The 21,700-nt window shown below is 37.0% G+C and overlaps 1 protein-coding gene across 2 annotated transcripts in view; it reads left to right on the forward strand.

The window, feature by feature from the left end:
* The window catches only part of OBSL1 (obscurin like cytoskeletal adaptor 1), a 98,771-nt gene that overhangs the window by 72,690 nt on the left and 4,381 nt on the right, over window positions 1–21,700 (forward strand). Inside the window, exons 17-25 of one of the 2 annotated variants that reach the window (XM_066575529.1) lie at window positions 1,338–1,613; window positions 4,102–4,377; window positions 11,895–12,170; window positions 12,297–12,566; window positions 15,232–15,498; window positions 15,581–15,960; window positions 16,146–16,299; window positions 16,725–16,886; window positions 17,455–17,559. In XM_066575529.1, coding sequence (XP_066431626.1) covers window positions 1,338–1,613; window positions 4,102–4,377; window positions 11,895–12,170; window positions 12,297–12,566; window positions 15,232–15,498; window positions 15,581–15,960; window positions 16,146–16,299; window positions 16,725–16,886; window positions 17,455–17,559 — 2,166 coding nt within the window. The remainder of the gene's footprint in view (window positions 1–1,337; window positions 1,614–4,101; window positions 4,378–11,894; window positions 12,171–12,296; window positions 12,567–15,231; window positions 15,499–15,580; window positions 15,961–16,145; window positions 16,300–16,724; window positions 16,887–17,454; window positions 17,560–21,700) is intronic. The other variant, XM_066575531.1, reaches the window with a different exon arrangement.

Raw genomic sequence — 21,700 nt, forward strand, 5'->3', positions numbered from 1 at the left:
TGCAATTTAAAGTATGCTGGTTGTACAACGGGAGCATTAAAGGTTTGCATTTGTCTGACACGACTAATCGGGAGATGGTGCGGAGATTGGCTGTCTCTAAACATTTGGAGATTGTACCAATGGATGTTTTTCTCAAGGGAGAGGAAAAAGGTAGGAAACCAATTAGAGGAGGCGGTCATCGCAAGAAGCTTCTGAGAAGCAAAACGCATTTTTGAGTAACAAAGTAGAGTTCGGAATGGATTGAATATTATACAAGATTTAAGTCTACATGTGGACTAAGAAATGGTGCCGTAAGGGTTAATGAATGTGCCTTGCCATTATTAATCTGTGATTGGATGTTTTTTAACATGTGATTGGAGTAATATGTTTAAGAAGAGTGTGGGTCTCATGGAGGGTATGCTATGAGGAAGGAAAGCAATTCACTCTATTGAGAAGTGTATGATCGGGATTTTAACCATGCATCAATAAAGAAAGAAGTTTTAATGAAGTCCGGGCTGATGCTGGAGTTTTTCTATCATGTGAACAGGAGTCCACCAATTCCTGCCCAATGCAATCTCTATAGAATTAGGTGGCGACAGGGCCGTGAATCAGATAATATTTGCATGTACTGTACCTGTACAGTGAAGCCCCCAGAAGAATTTTACTGGTGGGCCCTAGACACTCCAGTCCGGCACTGTACCATACATAGTACAGCGAATACAAGTTCAACTTCACAATGGGGGCTAAAAAGTAAACGTAAGTAAAATTAAGACTTTTGTAATTAAATAATACAAAAATAAATATTTTAAGTAAAAAAAAAAACTTTTCCCAGTTGTTGCATCCAAAGAAAAAAAATGAAGGAAAAATCGGTATCCCTACATCCATAAAGGTCCAATTTTTAAAAATATCATGTTATGAATCCTGCAGGTTAAACTTCATCAGCAAGAAAAGAATGCACAATGCCAGAATTGCGTTTTTTTGGTCACTCCAAATCCAAGAAAAAAATGTAATAAAAAGCGATTAAAAAGTCATAGTTGTGTCTAAAAATAAACTACAGGTCGCCCCACAAAGAAAACGAGTCCTCATGCAGCCCTACTGAAGGAAAAACTAGAGGTCATGGGAGTCAAAAGATGGCGACAGAGACCTTTTTTTAAAAAAAATGTTTTTATAAATTGCTATTTTATTTTATTTTTTTAAGTAGTGCTACATAAAAATCTATATAAATTTGGTAATGCTGCAATCATACTGACGCCGCGCAGAATAAAGATAACGTCATTTTTAATGCACCATGAACACCACGGAAACAATCTTACCCCCCACAAATGGTGTAATTATGTCTTTATCTATATATTTCATAGAGCCTCCTGCCAGGTTTGTAAGCAGTGGCTGCTCCCCTTCTGCACTGCACGTGACTGAGGGCGACCCCCTGTCCATACAGTGTGAGCTGTCGCGCACGCCGGATGTTATTCATTGGTTTAAGAATGGGACGGAAATGACACCAGATGGGAATCTGACTATGGACGATGAGGGTGAAAAGTGCGCTCTAAGTGTAGCCTGCACACAGCCAGAACACGCCGGACAGTATGAGTGCAACATTGGAACCGATTCTCGAACTTTCCAAGTTCAGGTTGATGGTAAGTAAGAGTGTATAAAGACATGTGGATGTGTATCGATCAAACACTCTAGTAGCATTTTTATTGTATTTCACTGTTTTAGTTTTTAATTTATTTTTTATTATATTGGGATGTGCCTGATCAGTGAAAAATAAATGCATGACCAAATATGTTTGTAAATACCAGTTGCTACCACTAGGTGGATTCAAGCTGTATGTTGTTTGTGCAGTATAGTGTAATTTGTGCACTTTACTGGACAGGATGTGTATGTACCGTCTGTATGTCATATGGATGCAGTATACACTGTATAATTGGAGCAATGATAGAATAACAAGTTCCACTGATAATTCTCACTCCACCACTTATTTCACAATCCGATTTTTAATCTTCTTATACATAGCACAGGATCAGTAGTATATGACAACCATGTACATTAAAAAGCTGGCCACTCAATGGGTGCTCGTCCAGTACTCAATCCAAATACATCCTACTAGGTCCACTGGCTTCCTACAATATGAGTGATGAGCCCTAGTGTGAGATACATTACATTTTGAGGTCCACTGAAGACAGGAACCATCCTCAGGATAGGGCATCAATAGTTGATCTGCAGGAATCTGCTACTCGGGATCTCCTTTGATTAGCTGGTCCTTCAACTCACTGTCAGTGCAGTGGGGCTCAACGTCTACATCAAAGGTCATGTCTGGAAGTGTAGTAGGTGGTTTCACTCCCATTGAAATCAATAGGAGCAATGCCATGTATTACACTTCCTTATTGCAATCAGAGACAGAAGTGTAAGGGAAGACATTTCTCCCATTCATATCAATGGGAGTGAAGCTGCCTATTGGACTTCTTCCCCTGACCAACAATACAAGCGTCCGGTCCCCACTTCACTAAGAGGGCCAGTGGATCAGCTGATCGACTGGGATTCCAAGTGGCAGACCCCTGCAGATCAACCATTGATCACCTATCCTGAAGGTAGGTTATCAATAGTAAATGCCCAGAAAACCCATTCAAAGTGAATATCTGCACTATTTTCATTTTTGTTTGTTCAGCTTGGAAAAGAGATGCTTCAGAGGTGATCTAATTTTGCCCTTCCTCACATCTGCATCAGAGGCCCAATTTAGAGCCTCCGTGACGGATTTCCACAAGAACGCCAAATAAAATAGTGCTGCATATAGCGCTAGTTTGGCCAGAAAAATGCCAGAGTACATAACAGCAGTTGGACAGTACCCATTGTAGCCAATGGGTTCCATGCAGCATGTGCCCCATCCGGCCCTTCCACTCTTACCATTGTTAGGCTCCTAGGACACAGCCGAACAATGGAGTGTCAGAACATCAGTGTGAATGAGCCCTTACATGTTCAGATATATGTGCGGGCAATAAAGGCAGCTGGCATATAAATTATTTTTTGCAAGCACTTTCCAAAGAAGGAGACATTATTTATGTAGTGAGGAAACACAATTTAGGCAACTATGCAGGAAAGGATTTTTTACTGTTAGAGTAGTCAAACCATTAAATGACCTACCCTGGTGATTCCCAACTCTGATGCAGAACACCCTTAAAAATATTTAAGCTCTTGCACAACTAAGGTCAGTCTTAACCTTATCTCAAAGAACGTGAATGTGAGGGAGGGCAAAGCCTTCTATAATTCTCCGCTGGTGTCATATTCTGGGTCAGATATGTTGACTGCTCTGTCTGCCTCCACATTAAGCATCCTAAACCAGACTAAGTATACTCTAAGGAACATCAAAGTTCCTGCTACCTAAAGGGGTTGTCCAGGGTTAGAAAACATGACTGCTTTCTTCCAAACACAGTGCCACCTTTGTCCATAAGGTTGTGTGTGATATTACAGCTCCGCTCCATTGAAGTGAATGGGAACTGAGCTGCAATACTAGACACAACCAATGAATAAGTGCGACGCTGGAAGAAAGAAGCCATGATTTTCTAACCCTGGAAAAGCCCTTTAAAAAAATGATATAGACAAAAGATATAAGATGAAAAGTTGACAATTGCTATTAAACCATCTCCAAAAAAATTAAAGGCAGAAAGAAATTAAATTTGTGTGGAAGATTTTTTTCTTAAAGGATTCTCTACCTAAATTTATATTTACAAAAATCTGATTAATAAAGCCAGTAAAGGAGAATCTAAGCCCGGGATCTTTTCTGCCCTCTGTTGGCTGAAGCCCAGACTACACTGAGCCACATGTAAATCTGTAGTTCCTTACCAACCAGCCTTTCTCATGACTCATCTCAACTTGCATTAGTAATCAGATTTTTCTTGAAGTTCAGGAGGAGAGTCTATTTTATACCAGCATTGCCCACCTTGATGGTAAATGTCTACTGTGACTGTCTGCTGCGTCTGTTGTTTGATCATTGCCTTTTATTATTCTTGTAAATGCATTTGTGTTTGCAACCTAATTGAAAGAGGGATTAAAACTGCAGTTAGATTCTATCTTCCCTCCATTATCAACTGGGACTCTTAATTCCTTTCGGTGTTTGGTTCTTGGAAGAGGCTGTAGTGGTGGTCTTAGAGAGTGACCAGATCATGCCGCGGAGGGTGTGCACTGTGTCTGATGACCTTAGGCTGGCACTCTCTCTGTCCCGATCTAATGCTGAAGTGAGATGGTACAAGGACGGCGAGCGACTACAGGACAGTCCGCACATACTAATGGAGGAGAGGGGAGCAGAACGCTCACTGACCATCCTTGGAGCACTGCGTGATGACGCAGGGGAATATCTGTGCGATGCCCGAAACGACAGCTTCAGCTTTTATGTCACTGTGGGAGGTAACAGGAGTGACGAAGAGGCACTGCAACCAACACCCTCCTGCATCCTGTACCCCTAACACCCACGACCCTGCAACCCTCCTTCTCTGAGCCTATGCTGTGAGACCCCTAAATTGCATCCTTCTGACATCTTAACATTTCAGCTTCACCCAACAAAGTCTATTGGTTATAATTACCTTTAAAAGAGATTAATGGCAGGAAAAAAATTAAAGCCATTAATTTCTTTCTGTCAGAGTAGGCAATTCCAGGCGCTGTTCATATTAACAACAGCGCTGCAAGAAATATTCCCGTGTTACATGCCAAAATCATTAAAAAATAGCCTGGATGATTCAAAATGTAAATTATATCAGGCTTCATGATGAAAAATAGATACCAGACTTTCATCACCCTAATTTCTAATTTTCTGCTATTTGCCAAAATCTCTACGAAACATAACTACTATAAGGGCTTCCCCTGTGTACTAGAAAGTAAAGTAACTACTATAATACTGCCCTCTGTGTGCAAGAATATAACAACTATAATACTGCCTCCTATGTACAAGAATACAACTACTTAATACTACAGCTATGTACAAGAATATAACTACTATAATACTGCCTCCTATGTACAAGAATATAACTACTATAATACTGCCCTCTATGTGCAAGAATATAAGTACTATAATACTGCCCCCTATGTACCAGAATATAACTACTATAATCTGACCCCTATGTACAAGAATATAGCTACTACAGTACTCCCCCCTATGTACAAGAATATAACTACTATAATACTGCTCCCTATGTACAAGAATGTAACTACTATAATACTGCTCCTATGTACAAGAATATAACTACTATAATACTACCCCTATGTACAAGAATATAACTACTATAATACTGCTCCTATGTACAAGAATATAACTACTATAATACTACCCCTATGTACAAGAATATAACTACTATAATACTGCCTCCTATGTACAAGAATATAACTACTATAATACTGCCCTCCATGTACAAGAATATAACTAATGTAATACTGCCCTCCATGTACAAGAATATAACTACTATAATAATGCCCTCCATGTACAAGAATATAACTACTATAATACTGCCCCCTATGTACAAGAATCTAACTACTATAATACTGGCTCTTATGTACAAGAATATAACTACTATAATACTGCCTCCTATGTACAAGATTATAACTACTATAATACTGCCCCCTATGTAGAAAAATATAACTACTATAATACTGCTCCCTATGTACAAGACTATACCTACTATAATACTGCCCCCTATGTACATGAACATAACTACTATAATACTGCTCTGATGTACAAGAATACAACTACTATAACACTGCCTTCTATGTACAAGAATATATCTACTATAATACTGCTCCTATGTACAAGAATATAACTACTATAACACTGCCACCTATGTACAAGAATATACCTACTACAATACTGCTCCTATGTACATGAACATAACTACTATAACACTGCCTCCTATGTACAAGAATATAACTACTATAATACTGCTCCTATGTACAAGAATATAACTACTATAATACTACCCCTATGTACAAGAATATAACTACTATAATACTGCCTCCTATGTACAAGAATATAACTACTATAATACTGCCCTCCATGTACAAGAATATAACTAATGTAATACTGCCCTCCATGTACAAGAATATAACTACTATAATAATGCCCTCCATGTACAAGAATATAACTACTATAATACTGCCCCCTATGTACAAGAATGTAACTACTATAATACTGCCCCCTATGTACAAAAATATAACTACTATAATACTGCCCCTATGTACAAGACTATACCTACTATAATACTGCCCCCTATGTACATGAACATAACTACTATAATACTGCTCTGATGTACAAGAATACAACTACTATAACACTGCCTTCTATGTACAAGAATATATCTACTATAATACTGCTCCTATGTACAAGAATATAACTAATATAACACTGCCCCCTATGTACAAGAATATACCTACTACAATACTGCTCCTATGTACATGAACAAAACTACTATAACACTGCCTCCTATGTACAAGAATATAACTACTATAATACTACCCCTATGTACAAGAATATAACTACTATAATACTGCCTCCTATGTACAAGAATATAACTACTATAATACTGCCCTCCATGTACAAGAATATAACTAATGTAATACTGCCCTCCATGTACAAGAATATAACTACTATAATAATGCCCTCCATGTACAAGAATATAACTAATAAAATACTGCCCTCCATGTACAAGAATATAACTATTATAATACTGCCCCCTATGTACATGAATGTAACTACTATAATACTGCCCCCATGTACAAAAATATAACTACTATAATACTGCCCCTATGTACAAGAATATAACTACTATAATACTGCCCCTATGTACCAGAATGTAACTACTATAATACTGCCCCCTATGTACAAGAATATAACTACTATAATACTGCCCCCTATGTACAAGAATGTAACTACTATAATACTGCCCCCTATGTACAAAAATATAACTACTATAATACTGCCCCTATGTACAAGAATATAACTACTATAATACTGCTCCCTATGTACAAGAATATAACTACTATAATACTGCCCTCTATGTACAATAATACAACTACTATAATACTGCCCCTATGTAGAAGAATATAACTACTGTAATACTGCCCCCCTATGTACAAAAATATAACTACTATAATACTGCCCTCTATGTACAAGAATATAGCTAATATAATACTGCCTCCTATGTACAGGAATATAACTACTATAATACTGCCCCCTATGTACAAGAATATAACTACTATAATACTGCCTCCTATGTACAAGAATCTAACTACTATAATACTGGCTCTTATGTACAAGAATATAACTACTATAATACTGCCTCCTATGTACAAGATTATAACTACTATAATACTGCCTCCTATGTACAAGAATATAACTACTATAATACTGCTCCTATGTACAAGAATATAACTACTATAATACTACCCCTATGTACAAGAATATGACTACTATAACACTGCCTCCTATGTACAAGAATATAACTACTATAATACTGCTCCTATGTACAAGAATATAACTACTATAATACTACCCCTATGTACAAGAATATAACTACTATAATACTGCCTCCTATGTACAAGAATATAACTACTATAATACTGCCCTCCATGTACAAGAATATAACTAATGTAATACTGCCCTCCATGTACAAGAATATAACTACTATAATAATGCCCTCCATGTACAAGAATATAACTACTATAATACTGCCCCCTATGTACAAGAATCTAACTACTATAATACTGGCTCTTATGTACAAGAATATAACTACTATAATACTGCCTCCTATGTACAAGATTATAACTACTATAATACTGCCCCCTATGTAGAAAAATATAACTACTATAATACTGCTCCCTATGTACAAGAATATAGCTAATATAATACTGCCTCCTATGTACAGGAATATAACTACTATAATACTGCCCCCTATGTACAAGAATATAACTACTATAATACTGCCTCCTATGTACAAGAATCTAACTACTATAATACTGGCTCTTATGTACAAGAATATAACTACTATAATACTGCCTCCTATGTACAAGATTATAACTACTATAATACTGCCCCCTATGTAGAAAAATATAACTACTATAATACTGCTCCCTATGTACAAGACTATACCTACTATAATACTGCCCCCTATGTACATGAACATAACTACTATAATACTGCTCCGATGTACAAGAATACAACTACTATAACACTGCCTCCTATGTACAAGAATATATCTACTATAATACTGCTCCTATGTACAAGAATATAACTACTATAACACTGCCCCCTATGTACAAGAAAATGCCTACTACAATACTGCTCCTATGTACATGAACATAACTACTATAACACAGCCTCCTATGTACAAGAATATAACTACTATAATACTGCTCCTATGTACAAGAATATAACTACTATAATACTACCCCTATGAATAAGAATATAACTACTATAATACTGCCTCCTATGTACAAGAATATAACTACTATAATACTGCCCTCCATGTACAAGAATATAACTAATGTAATACTGCCCTCCATGTACAAGAATATAACTACTATAATAATGCCCTCCATGTACAAGAATATAACTACTATAATGCTGCCCCCTATGTACAAGAATATAACTACTATAATACTGGCTCTTATGTACAAGAATATAACTACTATAATACTGCCTCCTATGTACAAGATTATAACTACTATAATACTGCCCCCTATGAAGAAAAATATAACTACTATAATACTGCTCCCTATGTACAAGACTATACCTACTATAATACTGCCCCCTATGTACATGAACATAACTACTATAATACTGCTCTGATGTACAAGAATACAACTACTATAACACTGCCTTCTATGTACAAGAATATATCTACTATAATACTGCTCCTATGTACAAGAATATAACTACTATAACACTGCCCCCTATGTACAAGAATATACCTACTACAATACTGCTCCTATGTACATGAACATAACTACTATAACACTGCCTCCTATGTACAAGAATATAAATACTATAATACTGCTCCTATGTACAAGAATATAACTACTATAATACTACCCCTATGTACAAGAATATAACTACTATAATACTGCCTCCTATGTACAAGAATATAACTACTATAATACTGCCCCCTATGTACAAGAATATAACTAATGTAATACTGCCCTCCATGTACAAGAATATAACTAATGTAATACTGCCCTCCATGTACAAGAATATAACTACTATAATAATGCCCTCCATGTACAAGAATATAACTAATAAAATACTGCCCTCCATGTACAAGAATATAACTACTATAATACTGCCTCCTATGTACAAGAATATAACTACTATAATACTGCCCCCTATGTACACAAATATAACTACTATAATACTGCCTCCTATGTACAAGAATATAACTACTATAATACTGCCCTCCATGTACAAGAATATAACTAATGTAATACTGCCCTCCATGTACAAGAATATAACTACTATAATACTGCCCTCCATGTACAATAATATAACTAATAAAACACTGCCCTCCATGTACAAGAATATAACTACTATAATACTGCCTCCTATGTACAAGAATATAACTACTATAATACTGCCCCCTATGTACAAGAATATAACTAATATAATACTGCCCTCCATGTACAAGAATATAACTACAATAATACTGCCTCCTATGTACAAGAATATAACTACTATAATACTGGGCCCCTATGTACAAGAATATAACTACTATAATACTTTCCCCTATGTACAAGAATATAACTACTACAATACTGCTCCTATGTACAAGAATATAACTACTATAATACTACCTCCTATGTACAAGAATATAACTACTATAATACTGCTCCCTATGTACAAGAATATAACTACTATAATACTGCTCCCTATGTACAAGAATATAACTACTATAATACTGCTCCCTATGTACAAGAATATAACTACTATAATATTACCTCCTATGTACAAGAATATAACTACTATAATACTGCTCCCTATGTACAAGAATATAACTACTATAATACTGCTCCCTATGTACAAGAATATAACTACTATAATACTGCTCCCTATGTACAAGAATATAACTACAATAATACTGCCTCCTATGTACAAGAATATAACTACTATAATACTGGACCCCTATGTACAAGAATATAACTACTATAATACTTTCCCCTATGTACAAGAATATAACTACTGCAATACTGCTCCTATGTACAAGAATATAACTACTATAATACTACCTCCTATGTACAAGAATATAACTACTATAATACTGCTCCCTATGTACAAGAATATAACTACTATAATACTGCCCCCTATGTACAAGAATATAACTACTACAATACTGCTCCTATGTACAAGAATATAACTACTATAATACTACCTCCTATGTACAAGAATATAACTACTATAATACTGCTCCCTATGTACAAGAATATAACTACTATAATACTGCTCCCTATGTACAAGAATATAACTACTATAATACTGCTCCCTATGTACAAGAATATATCTAATATAATACTGCCCTCCATGTACAAGAATATAACTACTATAATACTGCCTCCTATGTACAAGAATATAACTACTATAATACTGGGCCCCTATGTACAAGAATATAACTACTATAATACTTTCCCCTATGTACAAGAATATAACTACTACAATACTGCTCCTATGTACAAGAATATAACTACTATAATACTACCTCCTATGTACAAGAATATAACTACTATAATACTGCTCCTATGTACAAGAATATAACTACTATAATACTGCCCCCTATGTACAAGAATATAACTACTATAATACTGCCTCCTATGTACAAGAATATAACTACTATAATACTGCCCCGTATATACATGAATATAACTACTATAATACTGTCCCCTATGTACAAGAATGTAACTACTATAATTCTGCCCCTATGTACAAGAATATAACTACTATAATACTGGCCGTATATACATGAATATAACTACTATAATACTGCTCCTAATATACAAGAATATAACTATTACCCTGTTTCCTTGAAAATAAGACATAACCTGAAAATAAGACATAGCATTATTTTCCAGAATTATTGAGGATGTAAAATGATTTTTCAGGCTTTTTGAGGATGCTTGAAATATAAGCCCTACTCCAAAATTAAGCCCTGCTAACAGTTAATTAAAAAAGTCAATTTAAATAGTGTCCAGGCAGCTATACATGTAAAAAAGTTAAACCTTTTTCAATAGAAATTAATATAAGACACTGTCTTATTTTCGGGGAAACACGGTATATAACTGCCCTCCTATATACAAGAATACAGTGTTCATATTAGACTGGAATGACTCTGGTGTTGTACACTTGCAGGGATAGGTGAGGTGGTGTCACCATATTGGAGAATACTTTCTATATCATTTAAAGGCTATTATTCCAAAGACGTTGTTGGGTGCAGTTTCCATCCTTCCATGTATAATGACACCCTGCGCTCTTTCTATTACATTTATCACCCACATTACAAAGGCTGATGTGCTCATTTTCATAAATCAAATATATTAACAGATTTTCTTAGTCTAATCCACGTTGCTTGTTTGTAGTCAAGCTAATCACTTTTCATAAATTTCCACAGGCCCCCTTTAATTAGCCTCCTCCGCCCTTCTGTGTCCTTGCACTGCCTCCTTCCTCCTCCTGTCATGCCTCCATTATACTGTGCTATGTCTCTGCAAAACCTGGTAACTCCCATGCCCATGCTTGCAATGCCTCCTGTCAGTGCCTATTCTCAGATGACATTGCCCGTAGTGACGTTTCGTTTGCTGTTTCGGCTGAGAAGGGCTGCACTTCCATTTGCTTGCTAGTCAATTTGTAGTGATAGCAAGTACTCTATTTTTTGGCCCTCACTTGCTTTCCTCTTTCTTAGCTCCTCCGGTCACCATTGTGGGCAACACAGGGACTCCAGAGCACCATACTTTGATCACCGGGGATGACCTGGTTCTTTCTTGTGAGCTGTCACGGCCAAATTTCAAGGTACGCTGGCTGAGAAATGGCGAGGAGCTGGTGCCTGGAGGACGGGTAAAGATCACTTCTCGAGGAGTTCACCGGCAACTTACCATACAAAGTCTGCGACCTTCAGACTCTGGCACATACACGTGTGATGCCGGCACGGACCAGTTACATACAGAAGTCCATGTAGAAGGTAAGGGACCCTTAGGTAATGCAAAAAGCTTCTCTTCTTATGCACTTTTGTCTTAGTTGCCATCATGATGCCATTGCCCAATATGTGTAGCGATGTCTTATATTTTTGCTGGCTGTCTCTTTTCAGCACCAAGGCAAGTGGAATTTATTACTTCGCTACAGAATGTGACAGTCCTGGAAGGAGACACTGCCACCTTCAAATGTGTTGTATCTCCAGAGGATGTGATTCTCCACTGGGAACTCAATGGCTCCCCTTTGAATTCGGACCATAGAGCCAGCATGGCAAGTAATGGACTCTGCCACTCTCTAACTTTGTATGGCTGTCGCTTGTCTGACTCTGGAACTGTCACTGCTAATGCTGAGGGGATCATTTCACGGGCAAGACTAAGAGTTCAAGGTAAGACGATGTGTTGAGTGTGAATCAGTTTGTTTCTATACAGATACACAACTTTGCAATGGCTTTTTAAAAAAAGTATTCACGACCCTTGGACTTTTTCCTAAATGTCTAAGAACAAAAAAATGTGCACGTCCTTGTGGTAGCAAGAGAATGTAATAAAAACCTGAAAAATTTTGCAAACATGAATGGAAAACATTGCACCGTCTACACGCACATAGTCGAAACCTGGTCATCTCTACTACTAAAATTTATTCCAGTTCGGTGAATTTGCATTTCCAATCAAAGGGTTGCCCATTTCTACCCCAAAAGAATCCCTCCATGAACACTTGTAGCAAAATGAAGCTTGACCTAACACCCTACTAACTCAAGTCACACAGGGGTTCCCGGGAAATGTAGTAGCATGCACTTGATATGGTTTTGATGTGTAGCTAAAAGTTCTTGGAGTGTAAATCCACTTATCCAAGATACATTCTAAATGAATACAAGAAGAAAAACTGGGTGGAGCATCAATCGAGGCCAAAAAAGTGCGAACCAAAAGTAATGCACAACTATGGATTGGCTTTAAAGGGTCTTTATAAAGAAACCCTTCACAGAGTAGACTAAGAATAATAAAACTACATTTTATTTTATTCGATTAAAAATCAAAGCACAAATAGGGGCACACAGAAAAGGCCATTAACAGAAAGAATAGTGGATATAGGCCTCCTATGTAAATTGGGGGTGCCCGCTATATGTACATACAGACATAAAGATATACGTCAGGACATTGGCCCTGAGCCTTGACCCAGGAAAGCCCAGTGTGTATAATTTGATGTCACTTGGTAGTAGCCAAAGACGGAGGCTACTTTCTATATGTTCCATGGATGAGAACAGTCCATGACGGACATCGATGAGGCTCGCAGTTGTAAGTGCCAGAGCACAAATACACTGGGTACTCTGGTATGCCAAGTGCCAACTAGGATGGTATAGCACCTAGGCCTATCAGAGTTGAATGCTTAGTTCATACAACTTCAACGCATTTCTCCGCGGATTGAGCTGATCATCAGGATGTTAGATGAGCCCTTTTGATGGAGTATTTCACGTGTGTGATAGTTTTAGTCACCGCCAACTCACACAAATGAGGATAGTTGTGTGAGAAATATTTGTGTACAGATTTTAGATTAAGATAGTTATCCTTGTGTGACTAACAAATATACTCCATCTATTAATGGCTGTGGGGAGCTATCATAAACAGCCAACCCTTCTAGCTAAAGAGGACATATCGAATATACCAGGCCATCTGTTATAGCTCAAAAATATCTGCTTTAGCCCAGTCTTGTCAAACTCACTGGTCAGAGTTTAACCTACATTGCGCAATTAAATAATGATATTCAGCATTGCTTGGCGTAGGTTAAACATCCAAGCGTAAAAAGTCCCCTGGAGGCATTCTCTGGTCAGAAGATATTTGGCCAGAAGCAGCCAGCTAATTGGGCTGGAAAAGAGTTGGCTAGCTAGCTAGTGATATAGGCTGCCTAACTATGGTTACTAGGATAATGAAATTTGTCTATCTATACTAGCTGGATTGATAAAAAGTAGATTCAGTTCCCAGCAGAGTACCCCCCCAAAAAAGTGCAAATAGCTGCTAGCCTAGTAAGCTGGACAATCAAGTGATGTTAGCGTGAAAAACAATGGAGTAAACGGTTGTAAAAAGAAACAAAGTCTCCAGTGTGGCCTGTTGTCTGGTGGCGGTTTAAAAATGAGCGAAACCAATGGCATAAATCAAAGGAGGAACACTTTATTTAGGACCAGCAGGTAATGCTTTTGGAGGTATGTAGACCTCTTCACCAGACAGTTGGATAGAACATATGACATCATACATCATTTTCTCATGGTCCAATGCATAAAAACAATCCTGACCTTTTGGTGGCCAGCGGTATAGTGTAGATGGACAAGGGTGGAAAACAGCTGGCCACCAATGGTCGTTGTTGTTTATGTACATTGGGCGTGTTATCTGCTGGTCCTAAATAAAGTGTTCATCCTTTTGATTTATATCATCGAGTTCACCCATCTTCAAACAACCCCCTGACAACAGCCGCACCACTCTGTTTCCTTTTGCAACCTTTCACTCCAAGATACAGTCTAGTAACAGTGCGGTAATAGTAGTGCAGTAGATGCAATAAGAATTTCCTTGCCCATTAATGTCATATTCAATCGTATCACAATGGTCCATGCAGCAGTAATGCTGTATGCAGAATACCTGGTATGTGAAAATCACGTATCTGGCCAGCCCACCATTGGTGGGTTCTTCTGGTTGGTAGCACCTCCACAATTCATCTCATTTTCACAGCCGGCTTTTGGTCTCTAGAAATTTATCTGGCATCCAGGCCTCTGATACCATTGGGTATGCTCCACCCCTCTTCCTTCCTACTTAGTTATATCCCCGGCTGTTCTTAGCAGCTGATCATTCTTTGAGCCCACAAAGGGCTTCGGTTTATGTTAATATGTTAACATCATTTTCAATTTGGGAGAGTCTACATCCATAGTCACAATAGATATAGGTTGCCCAGTCTTCTCTTGATGCTGCTTATATTTACATTCGGTGTGATGGGTACATTTTTGGCAGTCCAGAAATATTTGGGTTTGATTGGGTGCGTCCTTTAACAAGACTGATTTTTTTTTCCTGCAGAGGCACATGTGATGTTTATTCAGGGGCTAGAAGACATGGAGGTGGAAGAAGAGCAGAATGTCACCTTTGAGGTCCGGGTCACCACTGAGAAGGCGGAAATTCATTGGGTGAAGCAGGGCGTTATTATTCAGCCTAGTGATAGGTTTACCCTTAAGGATTGTGGGCACAACCATACACTTACCATCCATGGTGTCCAGGTATCTGACCGAGGACGGTACAGCTGTGAGAGTCTCCATGACCGAATCGATTGGCGCCTGAACGTGCTACGTAAGTCTCAGCGTTTTTCTGGGAAACCATAATTCCCTTTCCAACTGATTCTTGGTTCACCATTTGTTGTTCTTCACCACAGCCCTAAGTATTGCTGTAAAGAACGGGTTAAAGGATGTGCAATGCAAAGAGGGAAGTGAAATCGAGTTTTTGGTGGAACTGACCCATGATGATTTAAAGGGAGAATGGTGGAAAGGAGGCGTCCGTCTAACCTCGGATGACCGTTGTATCATCAGATCGAGTGGGCGCCAGCATTTCTTGCGCCTTTTAGACCTAACACTTCCCGATACTTCAGTGATCGCGTTTACCACCGACACATTGCGTACCATGTGTCAGATGACTGTCACAGAGCATCCACTTACCATCACCCAACCACCACAGGACTTTGTCATCCATGAAGCCGGGTTAGCGACATTCCAGTGCGAGGTCTCCAAACAAGATGCTGTTGTGACGTGGAGCAAGGTAAGTCAAACAGTTCCTCTCTCTACTATAATACCGCCCCCTAGGGAAAAGAATATAGATTTGTACATGTAGATATTAGGAAAGGAGAACATTTCCTTTGGGCTTTCAATCTGAGCGGTTTGTTCTTAACATTCTTTTACACACCTTAAGCTATGATTCTCAGAAATGTTCTGCTTCTCTTACAGGACGGGGAAGAATTGGTCCCGAATGCATTATGCCGTGTGTTCTCTGTAGGGCGACGGAGAATACTTCATATTAGCCAGTGTGGGCCTCAAGATGCTGGGACTTACACATGTCATGTGGGTGACATGAGTGCCTCCGCCACATTGCGTGTTCTTGGTACGTCGTCTTAGTTTTAAGTATACTTGCCAACTCTCTCACAGTGTCTTGGAGACGGCAGAAAAAATTTCTCAAGTGCCAAATATACTCATCTCTCCCAGTCCCTACACCCTTGGTCACTCCTGGGTCCTGCCAGCCCTGGCACCAGGATATTGTCTGTGGCAGCACCTGGGAGTGAAGAACAGAAACAGGGAGAGCATCAGCACATCTGGTCTGGGTTCCATAGTAAGAAGGGGTCTAGATTGAGGTCTGTATTAAAAGGCAGTCTGGTCTGGGGTGTGTATTATGGGGAAGTCTGGTCTTGGGTCTGTATTTATGGGCACGGTGGTGTGGGGTCTGGTCTGGGGGTCTGCATTAAAGGGGAAAGTCTAGGAGATCTGTATTTGTTTAGAGGCTTTGGAGAGTCCTAATTTTGTATTCCACAGAGCAAGAACCACAAGTGCTTAAGGACCTACAAGATGTTGACATAGTTGAAAATGACAATGCGGCATTCATTTGTGAATTATCCTGTGCCCAGGCCAAGGGAGAATGGTTTAAAAATGGAGAGAAAATTAAAATAACGACCACCACAAAGATCCGCCAAGAAGGTATTTATTCTTATCAGAAAAACCATTTACTCAGTGTTTAATTATTTACTATACTGTTATACAGTATATGGGCCATTACTGGATATGTCTTTTGTTATGACTTGTAGGGACATTACACCTAAAGTGTATCATATCTCTGTTTGCTGTAATCTATTGTTTTCTGTTGTCAGCTAGTTCAGGCTAGAAGGAAGCCGACTATGATTTTTTTCAATGGCATATAGGAGTGATTGCAAAATTCCTGACCCTATTATCACTATTATCCATGTACTACTGAATTAAAGGGCATGTGTGCCATCTATTGGGAATGGTTTATTTTATATCTGCCCAACTATATCTGACAGTGGATTTATTTTTACTACAATTTAGATATATTTTTGCCTTGCAGTGTCACATTTCACCACTGTAACTGACAATTTTTTACATACAAAAGAACCCCGAGCTTTAACTTAGCTTTTATCTAACTTGTTCAAAAGACTGAACTTCTACAATAGAATCTAACGGATCTCATTCACAGCCCAAGAAATTTACCCCTCATGCTAAAATTACAACTCATTTCATGTTTCTCCAGGAAGGAGACATTTTCTTCTTATTTGTGGGGCTCAGTGTGAAGACTCTGGAGAAATTCTCTTTAGAGCCAGAAGAGTAGAGTCAAGAGCAAAACTCACGGTCAAAGGTAAGAGACAAAATCCTCTCTCTCTTCTGTATGTCAGTTTGTTTCCTAAATCAAATAATTCAGCAATATCTGTAAAGCTAACTGCGGGCACAATAACACGACAAGAGCTTTAACCTTTACTAGAACCTAGATTTCTAAATCCCTTTACCATGTGACTTAGTAAAGTTTTCTTATAAAGGGCTTTTGCTTGTTTGGTAATGATTTTCTTATGAACTGCTACAAAGAGTGAAGTAAGGGAAGTGACAACTACTGTGAATTTCTAGTACAAACGTGTAACTACTGTAATACTACCTCCCTATGCACAAAAAATAGCTTCTGTAATACTCCCTCCTATGTACAAGGACATAACTTCTATAATACTGCCTCCTATGTACAAGAATATAACTACTATAATACTGCCCCCTATGTACAAGAATATAACTACTATAATACTGCCCCCTATGTACAAGAATATAACTACTATAATACTGCCCCCTATGTACAAGAATATAACTCCTATAATACTGCCCCTATGTACAAAAATATAATTACTATAATACTGCCCGCTATGTACAAGAATATAACTATTATAATACTGCCACCTATGTACAAGAATATAACTACTATAATACTGCCCCTATGTACATGAATATAACTACTATAATACTGCCCCTATGTACAAGAATATAACTACTATAATACTGCCCCTATGTACAAGAATATAACTACTATAATACTGCCTCCTATGTACAAGAATATAACTACTATAATACTGCCCCTATGTACATGAATATAACTACTATAATACTGCCCCTATGTACAAGAATATAACTACTATAATACTGCCCCCTATGTACAAGAATATAACTGCTATAATACTGCCCCTTATGTACAAGAATATAACTACTATAATACTGCCTCCTATGTACAAGAATATAACTACTATAATACTGCCCTTATGTACAAGAATATAACTACTATAATACTGCCTCCTATGTACAAGAATATAACTACTATAATACTGCCCCTTATGTACAAGAATATAACTACTATAATACTGCCCTCTATGTATAAGAATATAACTACTATAATACTGCCTCCTATGTACAGGAATATAACTGCTATAATACTGCCTTCTATTTACAAGAATATAACTACTATAATACTGCCCCTTATGTACAAGAATATAACTACTATAATACTGCCTCCTATGTACAAGAATATAACTACTATAATACTGCCCCTTATGTACAAGAATATAACTACTATAACACTGCCCTCTATGTATAAGAATATAACTACTATAATACTGCCCCTATGTACAAGAATATAACTACTATAATACTGCCCCCTATGTACAAGAATATAACTACTATAATACTGCCTCCTATGTACAAGAATATAACTACTATAATACTGCCCCCTATGTACGAGAATATAACTACTATAATAGTGCCTCCTATGTACAAGAATATAACTACTATAATACTGCCCCCTATGCACAAGAATACAACTACTATAATACTGCTCTCTATGTACAAAAATAGAACTACTATAATACTGTTCTGCTATGTACAAGAATATAACTACTATAATACTGCCCCCTATGTACAAGAATATAACTGTTTTATTAGTGCCCTTATGTACAAGAACATAACTACTATAATACTGTCCCCTATGTACAAGAATATAACTACCATAATACTGCCCCCTATGTACAAGAACATAACTACTATAATAATGCCTCCTATGTACAAGAATATAACTACTGTAATACTGCCACCTATGTACAAGACTATAACTGCTATAATACTGCCCCTTATGTACAAGAATATAACTACTATATTACTGCCCCCTATGTACAAGAATATAACTACTATAATACTGCCCACTATGTACAAGCATATAATTACTATAATACTGCCCCCTATGTACAAGAATATAACTACTATAATACTGCCCGCTATGTACAAGAATATAACTACTATAATACTGCCTCCTATGTACAAGAATATAACTACTATAATACTGCCTCCTATGTACAAGAATATAACTACTATAATACTGCCCACTTTGTACAAGAATATAATTACTATAATACTGCCCCCTATGTACAAGAATATAATTACTATAATACTGCCCCGTATGTACAAGAATATAACTGCTATAATACTGCCCCTTATGTACAAGAATATAACTACTATAATACTGCCTCCTATGTACAAGAATATAACTACTATAATACTGCCCCTTATGTACAAGAATATAACTACTATAATACTGCCCTCTATGTATAAGAATATAACTACTATAATACTGCCCCCTATGTACAAGAATATAACTACTATAATACTGCCTCCTATGTACAAGAATATAACTACTATAATACTGCCTCCTATGTACAAGAATATAACTGCTATAATACTGCCTTCTATGTACAAGAATATAACTACTATAATACTGCCCCTTATGTACAAGAATATAACTACTATAATACTGCCTCCTATGTACAAGAATATAACTACTATAATACTGCCCCCTATGTACAAGAATATAACTACTATAATACTGCCCTCTATGTATAAGAATATAACTACTATAATACTGCCCCCTATGTACAAGAATATAACTACTATAATACTGCCCCCTATGTACAAGAATATAACTACTATAATACTGCCCTCTGTGTACAAGAATATAACTACTATAATACTGCCCCCTATGTACAAGAATATAACTACTATAATACTGCCCCCTATGTACAAGAATATAACTACTATAATAGTGCATCCTATGTACAAGAATATAACTACTATAATACTGCCCCCTATGCACAAGAATACAACTACTATAATACTGCTCTCTATGTACAAAAATATAACTACTATAATACTGTCCTGCTATGTACAAGAATATAACTACTATAATACTGCCCCCTATGTACAAGAATATAACTATTTTATTAGTGCCCCTATGTACAAGAACATAACTACTGTAATATTGTCCCCTATGTACAAGAATATAACGACCATAATACTGCCCCCTATGTACAAGAACATAACTACTATAATAATGCCTCCTATGTACAAGAATATAACTACTATAATACCGCCCCCTATGTACAAGAACATAACTACTATAATACCGCCCCCTATGTACAAGAACATAACTACTATAATAATGCCTGTTATGTACAAGAATATAACTACTATAATACTGCTTCTATGTGTACAAGACTATAATTACTATAATACTGCTCCCTATGTACAAGAATATAATTACTATAATACTGCTCCCTATGTACAAGAATATAACTACTATAATACTGCTCCCTATGTACAAGAATATAACTACTATAATACTGCCCCCTATGTACAAGAATATAACTACTATAATACTGCCTCCTATGTACAAGAATATAACTACTATAATACTGCCCCCTATGTACAAGAATATAACTACTATAATACTGCCCGCTGTGTACAAGAATATAACTACTATAATACTGCCTCCTATGTACAAGAATATAACTACTATAATACTGCCCCCTCTGTACAATAATATAACTACTATAATACTGCTCCTATGTACAAGAATATCACTACTATAATACTGCCCCCTATGTACAAGAATATAACTACTATAATACTGCCCCCTATGTACAAGAATATAATTACCATAATACTGCCCCCCATGTACAAGAATATAACTACTATAATACTGCCCCCTATGTACAAGAATATAACTACTATAATACTGCCTCCTATGTACAAGAATATAACTACTATAATACTGCCCCCTATGTACAAGAATATAACTACTATAATACTGCCCGCTGTGTACAAGAATATAACTACTATAATACTGCCTCCTATGTACAAGAATATAACTACTATAATACTGCCCCCTCTGTACAATAATATAACTACTATAATACTGCTCCTATGTACAAGAATATCACTACTATAATACTGCCCCCTATGTACAAGAATATAACTACTATAATACTGCCCCCTATGTACAAGAATATAATTACCATAATACTGCCCCCCATGTACAAGAATATAACTACTATAATACTGCCCCCTATGTACAAGAATATAACTACTATAATACTGCCCCCTATGTACAAGAATATAACTACTATAATACTGCCTCCTAT

The sequence above is a fragment of the Eleutherodactylus coqui genome, chromosome 8 (assembly GCF_035609145.1).
Source record: "Eleutherodactylus coqui strain aEleCoq1 chromosome 8, aEleCoq1.hap1, whole genome shotgun sequence".
Lineage (NCBI taxonomy): Eukaryota > Metazoa > Chordata > Amphibia > Anura > Eleutherodactylidae > Eleutherodactylus > Eleutherodactylus coqui.